General features: G+C 39.0%; 1 protein-coding gene across 1 annotated transcript in view; it reads right to left on the bottom strand.

Annotated features, from left to right (window-relative positions):
- Psmd1 (proteasome (prosome, macropain) 26S subunit, non-ATPase, 1) overlaps positions 1-11,243 on the bottom strand; it is a 100,204-nt gene that overhangs the window by 18,397 nt on the left and 70,564 nt on the right. Inside the window, exons 18-19 of the mRNA XM_013021015.1 lie at positions 10,550-10,691; positions 4,791-4,907 (exon numbers count right to left, since the gene is read on the bottom strand). Coding sequence (XP_012876469.1) covers positions 4,791-4,907; positions 10,550-10,691 — 259 coding nt within the window. The remainder of the gene's footprint in view (positions 1-4,790; positions 4,908-10,549; positions 10,692-11,243) is intronic.

Below are 11,243 nucleotides of genomic sequence, written 5' to 3'. Positions count from 1 at the left end.
TTTTTCCAAGCCTTTCCGTTTCCTAACAAATGGGGCAATGTCATTCTTTCTGATGGAGGCATAGATTTCCATTGTGTATATATACCACATTTTCTTGATCCATTCATCTATTGAGGGGCATTTGGGTTGGTTCCATATCTTAGCTATGGTAAATAAGGCTGCAATAAACATAGTCGTGCTGGTAGCTTTAGTGTGGTCTTGTTTGTAAACATTTGGGTAAATGCCCAAATGTGGGATTGCTGGGTCATAGGGGAGCTGTATGTGGAGTTTTATGAGGAACCTCCATACTACTTTCCAAAGTGGTTGAACAAGTTTACACTCCCACCAACAATGGAGTAAGGTTCCCTTCTACAAAATTCTTGAGACCAGATTTTGTAATCCAGGATTTAGAAAGCTAAAGATGCATATACTATATATTATGCAATACTTCTGGGTGTGGTATACAACAATATTCCACAATAAAATTAGTTTAATGTTATTTTTTAAATTGTACTGGGGCTTGAGGGGTGGGAAGGTGGCTCAGTGGTGGAGTGCTTGCATGGCATGCATGAGGCCCTGGGTTCAATTCCTCAGCACCATATATGCAGAAAAAGCCAGAAGTGGTGCTGTGGCTCAAGTGGTAGAGTGCTAGTCTTGAGCTGAAATGCTGAGGGACAGTGCCCAGGCCCAGAGTTCAGGCCCCACGACCAACAAAAAACAAAAAACAACCCTCCCCCCAAAAAAACCCAAAACAAAAATACCCCAACAAATTGTACTGGGACTTGAACCTGAGGCCTTGCTCTCTTACTCACCTCTGTTTCCAGATTTTTGCAGGTTAACTTGAGAGCCTCTTGGATTTTCCTACCTAGGCTAGATCTGAACCATAATCTCAGATCTGTGTCTTGAGTAGCTAGGATTTTAGGTGTGAACCACCAGTGTCCAGTTCAAATGATCAATTCTATAGTAGCAAAATATTTAAATATTTATAACAAGTAAAATAAGGCCCATAAATTAATTCATAATTGGATCAGATTTTATAGCCAAATGAGTCCTCAAAAATAAGCAAACCGGGGCTGGGAAGGTGGCTCAGTGGTAGAGCGCTTGCCTTGCATGCATGAGGCCCTGGGTTCGATTCTTCAGCACCACATAAACAAAAAGAAAAAAGCCGGAAGTGGCTCTGTGGCTCAAGAGGTAGAGCGCTAGCCTTGAGCTGAAGAGCTGAGGGACAGCGCCCAGGCCCAGAGTTCAGGCCCCATGACCGGACCCCCCAAAAAATAAAAAATAAAAATTGGTAGTCCTAAGGTTTGAACTCAGAGCTTTGTGTTTGTTAGATAAGTACTCTACCATATATGTCACACCCTCAGGCCTAAAATCATGCACTTTTAATAGAAATCATATTCTGAACTCTGAATGTTGCTAGGAAAAAAAACCCAACACATTCTCAATAGCGAGAAAAGAATGGCCCATATAAAAGCCCAATTTGCCCAAACTATGATTTTAATCTTTGAATTATAGAAGTTCATTAAGCTTGGATAAAAATGATCCTACTTCTGTGTGTGTGCACATATATGTGCACTGAGGTACTATGGCTTTAACCCAGGGCCTCATGCCCTCACTTGGCCTTTTCCACTAAATTGGCTCCATTAAAGTGGAGCCAGGTCTCCACTTCTTTCATTTTGCTGATTAACTTGAGATGAAAGTCTCTCAAATCTGCCTGGGCTGACCTGAAACCTTGATCATTAGATCTCAGCCACCAGAGTCGTTAAAATTATAGAAATAAGCCACCAGTACCTGGCTATGATCCTACTTCTAAAAAAGGTACTTGTCACTGGGGGCTCCTGTCTATAATCCTAGATGTTCAGGAGGCTGAGATCTGAGGATTAAGGTTTAAAGACAGCCCTGTAAGGAAAATCCATGAGACTCTTATCTCCAATGAACCACCGGACAATTGGAAGTGGAGCTGTGGCTCAAAATGGTAGAGCACCAGTCTTGAGCAACAAAGCTCAGGGATACTGCCAAGGCCCTGAGTTCAAGCCCCACAACTTTAAAAAAAATAGGAGGGTTGAAAACTAACTTTACAGCTTCTAGGGGTGGTGGTGGGGTGAGAGAAGTTGGGGAGGTGGGCTGAGAAGGGATGGTAGGGGAAAAACAAAGGAGGGGGTAACAATGCTCAGTAGGAAATGCACTCATTACCTTACTCATGTAAGTGTAACCCCTTTGTACAGTATCTTTACATTTAAAAATAGATATATTAAAAAAGGAGGTATTTGTCCATGATGGGCAGAGCTTTCCTGAACCAGATCACAGGCCTGATGATCCTAGGCCAAGAAGAATATTAGATCATATTTTTACATTTTTTTAAAGACTCTTACACATGTTCAAAGATCTACTAAAGGTGGACTTTAATAAGAAACACAAAAGATAAATGCTTCATAAAGAGAAGAGTTGGATTTTTAAGGGAAAATAATGCTGAGGACCTATAAAAGGATGCTATTTATAAACATGACCCTAAAGGTCTTTCTAATTGGGTTTTTAACAACCCAGGTGTTTATGTATGTTGGTCTATGTTTGTGTGTGAACAAGTGAGAAACTAATAGAAACAAAGCAAAGATGTATAAGTTACTTAAACTAACACCACAATATGCAGAGCTAAATGCCAGGGAGATGGCATTTAATATTACACAAAATCATTTCCTTTGGAAATTTCCATAATGAACCTCACAAAATATCTAGTTTGGATTCTTTTGGGGGAGGGTTATAATATTTGATGGCATTAATGTCTGTTCTGTGCTTTTGAGAAGTAAACAAATCTATGGGATAGGACTCCATAGATTAGCAAAGAATTTACTTTGCCTTTGTATTCAGTGTGAAAACATTTACAGTTGTACACTTAGGTTTACATCAATGGCAAAGGCTACTGCTACAGGTATATTTCAACACTCTTTTTCTTTCTTTTTCTTTTTGAATGCTGAGGTTTAAACTCAGTGTCTTGTGTTCAGGTTGGCACCCTACCACCTGAGCCTTACTCTCAGCCCTCATTTCAAAGTTGTTAATTAATCTCAATATTCTGATACAACCTGAAGATGGGAGTGTGACCCTATGTATTGGCCCAGCTAAGGCTTTCATCAACAATGTAACTTGTTGAAAATGTTAAATTATATAAATTGCTGTCCATTTTCATTACTTCTAAATATGAAACATTTTAGGATTGAAGTTTTTCCCCCTCTAACTATATGTTTGCCCTATCCTATCCCCAAAGGATTCAAGGGTATGATTGCAAAATCAATGGAATCATACAGAAAGGATGGGGGAGGATGGTAAAACATTTATCTTGTTGATAATATAAGTAACAGGAAAGCAGTACATGAGACCAATGTGAAAAAATATTTACACATCTGACTGTTCAAGGACGTACATTCCTAAACTTGCTTCTTTAATGACATTATTCAGTTGGATAATCTCCAAAAGCTCAATACAAGATTAAAAGCAGAAATAAAAGTCATTCATGATAGCTGCTATATTGCAAAATGCTTGAAAGATGTTTATGTTCTAGAAGTTATATTAAATAATATGTCAAAATCAGGATGAAAAGTCAAATGATAGTATCTGTTTCACAACTAAAATTCTTTATTTTGCTAAAAATGAGGGTGTCTCTAACTGTTTGATAAAGCAGAAGACTGAATGTTAAAATTTGGCTATCAGCTTTTTAATTAAAAAATACTTCTTACATATATAAACAGAACTCAGGAGGCTGCTAAGAGCTCTAAATTTAAGAATCTGAAGATATAATCATATTTAATATATGAAGTATAATGTTAGTATATGAGATTTACAAATATCTATATCTATATATATCTATACACATACATGTGGACAACCTGAGGAACATTCACGGAAAAACCAAGACACAAAGGGGAACAGGGTCCCTTCTGTTTTCTCAGCTGAATGCAAAGCTTTGGTTGATATGCAAAAGTAACATTAAATCCCAAACACTAATATGAGGGCTGAGAGATTGTCAGGAGTAAAATTTAAAAGCTGAGTCTCAAAATCTGTTAGGGAGTCACCTACAGGCATGACATCCTCTCTGGTGAAGAGGATCTCTGGGGAATGTCTTCTCCCTTCACTTCAAGTATAAGAAAGGGGCTCCAGAAAGATCATGTGGCATACCCAGTAGGATCAGGAGTGCACTGATATCTGACACAATGAGACACTGGCTATCACTGAGACACTAGCACTGAAAGCCTATCACTCTTACCCACAAAGGTGGCAAATTATTCAAAAGCATTTCTGTGGCATGGATGTGAGTCAAGTGTGAAAGAAAGCTGTCCTGAGATATCTGAACCCTGCCCAAGATGATCACTGGGGAGCAGAGACATTCCAATACAGAATGTGGACACACTGTTTTATATTTAAATTGTGCTGTATAATGACTATTGCCTCAGAAGGATGGATCAAAAAAGTCAAGGATGAATTGAATTTATACGATATATAGAGTATCAAGTCATTCCCACCAAACAAGCTTTAAGGGACACTGGGAGGCAATAAAGTTCATGACTTTGCCACATGAGCTCTACTTTTTCAAATATTACTATCCACTTAAATTAACACAGTGACTAGAAATCCATGAAACACGCATTTTAACAATACATATATTTACACTTTTCCTGTTCTCTGTCCCTAAAATGGTTCTCTTCATTTCCTGTGACTTTAGTCTTCAGCATATTTCAAATAAAAATATCCTCTACAGAAGGCAAATCACTGAAGGAAATTCTAAGCCAGAGTTCTCACAGAAAATTTTCTTGTTTGCTTACCTTTGGACAAGTGATTTCGGTCTGCTGGATCATGATGAGAGCTGAAGCTATGAGCGCGCCCTGCCTCACGTAGTTCACAGGGTCATTTGTCATTGGCTCTAGCAAATTAATTGCTTCCTGAAAGCAGTAACAAAACCAAAACCAAAAGCTTTATTCCCATGGAAGAGTAAAGTAACAAGTTGATTTGATTACTTAGAGTACAAAAGTTCAGAAATTAGTATTGTAAGTGAAAGGAAATGAATATGGTAGAACTTGAGTGCTCCTGTTTTCAGGTCAAAGAGGTTGTAAAGAAATTATGGAAGCAGTGGGCACCAGTGGCTCCCACCTGTAATCCTAGCTACTCAGGAGGCTGAGATCTGAGGATCATGGTTCAAAGCCAGCCCAGGCAGGAAAGTCTGTAAGACTCTTATCTACAATTAATCACAAACATAAGCTGAAAGTGGAGCTGTGGTTCAAGTTGTAGAGCACTAGCTTTGAGCAAAAAAGCTCAGTGACATCCTCCAGGCTCTGAGTTTAAGTCCTAGGATTGGGGAAGGGGAAGGGGAAGCGGAAGGGGAAAGGAAGAAAGAGAGGAAGAGAGAAAGAAAGAGAGAGAGGGAAGGAAGGAAGGAAGGAAGGGAGGAAGGGAGGGAGGGAGGGAGGGAGGGAGGGAGGGAGGGAAAGGGAAAGAGAAAGAAAAAGGGAAAGAGAAAGAGAAAGAGAAAGAAAAAGGGAAAGAGAAAGAGAAAGAGAAAAAAAGGAAAAGAAAAGAAATTATGGGAGAAAAATCTTGCAGAGAAAATGGGATTAATTTTTCATAAAGTACCTATTGTGTCATATTATCCCTATAATCCTATTAGTGTTAAAAATCATAATAAATGAAACAATCTTCATGAACAAAGAAACTCAAAAGTTTAAAAGTATGTTGCTCAAAGTAACGTAAGTAGCAAACTGGAGCCAGACTAGCTCCAAATCCTCTATTCTATTATGCATTTAAACTCTTCTAACTACTAGTGTAAAGTAGTGTCTTTAGATGATTTTACAAAACTTAATTGAAAAACTAAGTTTGAAACATTTCACAGCCAGCCCAAGGAAGAAAATGTGTTGAGCTTTTAAAAAAGCTCAGGGACAGCACCTAGGCCCTGAGTTCATGACCCAGGAGCAGCACAGAAAACAAAAAACAAAACAAACCCAACCCTCCCTCCCCACACAAAACAAGAAAGATTCTACTTAGAATGGGAAGCAAATTAATAGACTAGAATGTATTTAATTGTAAGTTAAAGACAATATGCAATGGATTTTCTAAACTGTATCAGTTATTTTCTCAATAAGCAGCTTTATAAGAAAAGGACTTCTCAGTTAAATAAGAGCAATATATTTACTGCCCATCAGTAGATTCAAAATGTACACAAGTATATGAAAGAGTCTAGGAATGTAAGTATCATAACAAAAATTCTAGCTACCTTGTAATAAAATAAAATATGCACCATGTCCTAGCATTTGTCCACTATATTTGACACATACAACTTCTGTAACACCCGCAGACTTTTGGGAAGTATCAACTAACCACTTTTCAATAGGAAAATACCTATGAGGACCAGAAAAATGGGTTTACAGTATTGCCACAAGTATTTCTAGATTCAGTAGATTACTTATCATGTATCTTCATTCTAAGACCAAGAAAAGAAAGACTACATTGAATCCTTTTTTGGGGAAAATGACTAGATTCTTCTACATGTGGACTTGTGCAGAAGAATAGTTTTTCAAACGTACTTATCTGTATTTTAATTTTTTTTGTTGCCGGGGATGAAGTTCCCCACCTAGCACATCTTAGCCATTCCTACCAGTACACTACTGAACCACATTCCATTCTTTTTATTTTGGGACAGGATCTGGATAAGTTGCCTAGGCTAGTCTTGAACTTGGAATCCTCAGACCTGGATTTCCTGAGTAGGTGGAATCACAGCATATACCACCAAACACAATGTAAACATATATTGTTAGTCTTTATAAAACAGTTATGATTAAAATTGCAGTCAGATATCTACTGATACCCAGGTCATACAAATTATCTAGAAATAAAGCAGACTTGTTTAAGTCTGAGTAATAAACATTTTTCATTGGATTAACTTCTCAGATGCTGTGTCTCAGAGAACATTTGCTCCTAGATATTATATTAAGTGTAAAATAATCTGGAAAGAGAAGAAAATCTAATTTATACTTAATGTATGAGGTCTGACATAAACGTCAATTAAAGACAAAAGAGAAAAAAAAAGTCAAGTAAAATGTCCAACTATATTTTTCCTTCGTATATAGAAGATACATAGTAAGGGGGAAAAATAAAGGCCAGTTTCTAGAAAGTGCATCTTGTATATTCAAAGACCTCTCTAATAAAACAGAAGACACATTCCCCCCATGCCCTTGCCCCTGGTTGGTCGTGGGGCTTGAACTCTGGGCCTGGGCACTGTCCTTGAGCTGAAAGTGAGCATTCTACACTTCAGGTTTTCTGGTGGTTTATTACCTGGAGACAAGAGTCTCTCACGGACTTTTTTGCCTGGGCTGGCTTTGAACCATGATCTTCAGATCTCAGCCTGAGTAGCTAGGATTACAGGCACGAACCGCAGGAGCCAGGCCATGAGGGACTCTTAATTTCTAATTAAACAACAAAAAGCTGGAAGCAGAGGTGTGACTCAAGTGATAGAGTGCTAGCCTTGAGGGGAAAAGCTAATCGAGAATACAGGCCTTAAGTTTAAATCCCAATATACACACACACCACCACCATCATTACTACCACCATTACCTCCACCATCTACTTCAGAATTAAATGATACCATAGATCAAATGGACTTAACGGAGATCCACAGAATATTCCACACAATAAAACAGAATATACTTTCTTCTCAGCAGCCCACAGAACATTCTCCAAAATAAATCCTATTTGAGGACATAAATTAAGTCCTTACAAACAGAGGAAAACTGAAGTTAATTTCCTTTGTTTTATCAGACCACAATGGAATTAAACTAGATATTAACAACAAAAGATACTACAGAAAATATAAAAACACATGAAGACTAATGAACAGTAGTCAAGGAAAAAACAAGGCTAAATCAGAAAAGTCTTGGAGGGCTGGGAATGTGGCTTATTGGTAGAGTGCTAGCCTAACATGCATGAAGTCCTGGGTTCAAATCCTCAGTACCACATAAACAGAAAAAGCCGAATGTGGTACTGTGGATCAAGTGGTAGAGTGCTAGCCTTGAGCAAAAGAAGTCCAGGGATAGAACCCAGGTCCTGAGTTTAAACCCCAGGACTGACAAAAAAAAAGTCTTGGAATAAAATAAAAATGTAACATACCAGAACATTTGTGTTAAGGGCCTACATTATAAAACCAGGAAGAGCTCAAATAATAACCAAATTATTCTCCTTAAGCTGTTAGACAGACAAGGGCAAAGCAAACCCCATATTAGAAAGTTAAAAGTGATAAAAATCAGGGAAGCAAATTAATGGAGACTAAAAAAAAAATACAAAGAATAATGAAACAAAGAGTTTACTCTTTCAAAAGGTAATAAGATTGATAAGCCATTAATCAAAACTAACCAAAAGAAGGAGAGAGAAGACCTCAACTAGGAATGAGCAGGTACCAGTTGCTCATTCCTGTAACCCTAGCTGCTCAGGATGCTGAAATCTGAGGATCATGGTTCAAAGCCAGGCCAGCCAGAAAAGTCTGTAAAACTCTTATCTCCAATAAACCACTAAGAAAAAGTTGGAAGTAAAGCAGAATGCTAGCCTTGAGCACAAAGAGGCTCAGGGACAGTGCCCAGGCCCTGAGTTCAAACCCTAGGACTAGTAAAATGAATGAATGAATGAATAAAACAGGAATGAAAAAGGGATATCACAACAAATGCCAATGAAATTCAGAGGACTATTAGGGAATATTTCAAAAAAAAACACTGTTTACTATGTTATAATAAACTGGAAACTACAGATGAAATGGATAAATTTCTAGAGTCATCTGACGTACCAAAACTGAGAAGATATACACGGATTTACTATAATCAACAAGATTGAAGCAATAATAGAGACTCCCAACAAAGAAAAGTCCAGGGTCAGACAGATTTACTGTTGAATTCTACCAGACATTCACAGAAGAACCAACACTGATGCTACTGAAACTATTCCACAAAACAGAAAAGGAAAGAATGCTACAAAACCCATTCTACAAAGCCAGTATTATCGGAATATCCAAACTGGATGACATAACAGAAAAAGAAAATTCCAGACTAAATACCTTGATGATCACTATCTCAATAATGTACAATTCAAATTCAACAACACATTAAGATGGTCATACACCATGATCAAGTTGATTTCATTCCAGCGATATGAAAGTGGTTATGTGTACTATCAAATATAAATAGAAAAAAGGACAAGAATCACATGACCATCTTAACAGTTGCAGAAAAGGCTTTGGGTAAAATCCAGCGTCCCTTCCTGATAAAAAGCCATGAAGAAACTAGAAAGAGAAGGAACATACCTTACCATAATAAAGACTATATATAACAAATTTATACCCAAAACTGTACTAAATGGAGAAACACTGAAAGCATTTCCTCTAAAATCAGGAATGAGGCAAGGGTGTCTACTCTTTCACTCTTATTTAATACAAGGATTAAATTTAAGAGAAAGAAAAGAGATTCAAATAGGAAAGGAAGAAGTCAAGTGATCCACATGCAGATGATAGGATTCTACACTTGAGAGAGCAGTGTGGTAGTGCTGCTGCAGCAGGCTACAGGCTGAGAAGCTGAAGTCTTGGATCTGTATAAACACAGCCACAGGAGTGCGCACAGGGACTACCACATTGAGACAAAGCTTCACTGTGAGGTTATTACAGGACTCTGCCAGAACGTCTAACACTGGGAGAGTGTCTCCTTGTAGTCCCCACTGCGGCACTGCCAGGGATAGCCCCCAGCCAGGCCCCAACAACTCACCCATGCTAGGGAGGGCGCCCTATGGAGCCAACTCTGCCCCATGTCCGTCTATGCCTCCACACACACACCGAAAAAGGAAGAAAGAAAAAGAAAGAAAGAAAGAAAAACCAACAAATATTTAATCTAATGAGCTGATATTTTTTTTGGGGGGGGGGAGGGTCAGTTGTGGTGCTTGAATGCAGGGCTTGAGTGCTGTCCCTCAGCATTTTTGTTCAAGGCTAGTAATATCACTTTGAGCCACAGCGCCGCTTCTTGTTTTCTGATGGTTAGAGACAAGGGTCTCACAGACTTTCCTGCTTGAGCTGGCTTTGAACCGTGATCCTCCGAACTCAGCCTCCTGAGCAGCTAGGATTATAGGCAGAGCCACCAGTGCTTGACTAAATGAGCTGATTTTGTTGGCTTCAGGTGAGAATCTTTTCTCTAATTCCAATTATATAAAAACACTGAAAATAACCATGTAAAATTAAAACAGCAGTTCTTTAAAAGAAAAAAAAACACCTTTTATTTTCTTGTATTTCTTTATCACTCTCCCTCCTACCCCTGCTGTCTACCCCCAAGAAACCAGTGATTTCAAACTGCAGTTCATTACCCTTGTTTCAGTAAGAGCATTTCATGTAATGGGATGTTGGACGCTCTAGCACAGCAGTGAGGGAGTACTGGGAAGCTGTGTCAGGCAAGTTCAGTCTTAGACATCAGACCACTCTTGTATTTATACAGCCGTTACATAAACTTCTCTACAAGGGAAAACAGTCTGGCGCCAGGAAAGAAGCGACCCGCGTGGCGCTGAGTTTTACCTTGTGTCCCGTGCCAGCACAGCAGATCCCCAGGGCCATGGCCGCTCCGTAGCGCACGTGAGGGTTGTAGCTCTCTGACAACAAAGAAACCACACTGGGACACTGCTCAGGGGTCCTGAGGAGAAATAAGAGTATGAAGGCACTGTTTTAGGTAACATGTCATAAATCAAATTGGAAGAATTTTTTTTTTTTTGGTTGGTTGGCCCTGGGGCTTGAACTCTGGGCCTGAATGCTGTCCCTCAGCTCTTCAGCTCAAGGCTGGCGCTCTACCACTTGATGGAAAAATTTTAATAAAGCAGAGTGCTTGACAAATAATTTGCAGAATTAAGATTTCCCAAAATTCTAACTGCTGATAGTGGAAACTTATCTTCAACCACAGCTTTGCATTCCAGTCATTCTCTGGTTCCCTCCAGCGAGACAAATGGCCATGTGAAGAGCAGCACATTGCTCCACAGCCACACTCCTGGCCACTATGCCTTCTGTTCCCAAAGTCATGTTAGATGTTTCCAGAGTTGCATGAAAGACTATTTTAAATTTTGTAATGTTACCCTAGTTATAAACCAAGGTGGTTAATACAAGCCTTAGATCATTGTTTTTTTTTTTTGGGTCCGGTTGTGGGGCCTGAACTCTGGGCCTGGGCGCTGTCCCTCAGCTCTTCAGCTCAAGGCTAGCGCTCTACCACTTGAGCCACAGC

The sequence above is a fragment of the Dipodomys ordii genome, unplaced genomic scaffold, assembly GCF_000151885.1.
Source record: "Dipodomys ordii isolate 6190 unplaced genomic scaffold, Dord_2.0 Scaffold1, whole genome shotgun sequence".
Lineage (NCBI taxonomy): Eukaryota > Metazoa > Chordata > Mammalia > Rodentia > Heteromyidae > Dipodomys > Dipodomys ordii.
The sequence above is the reverse complement of the archived record's forward strand: the minus strand, read 5'-3'. Positions and strand labels throughout refer to the sequence as shown.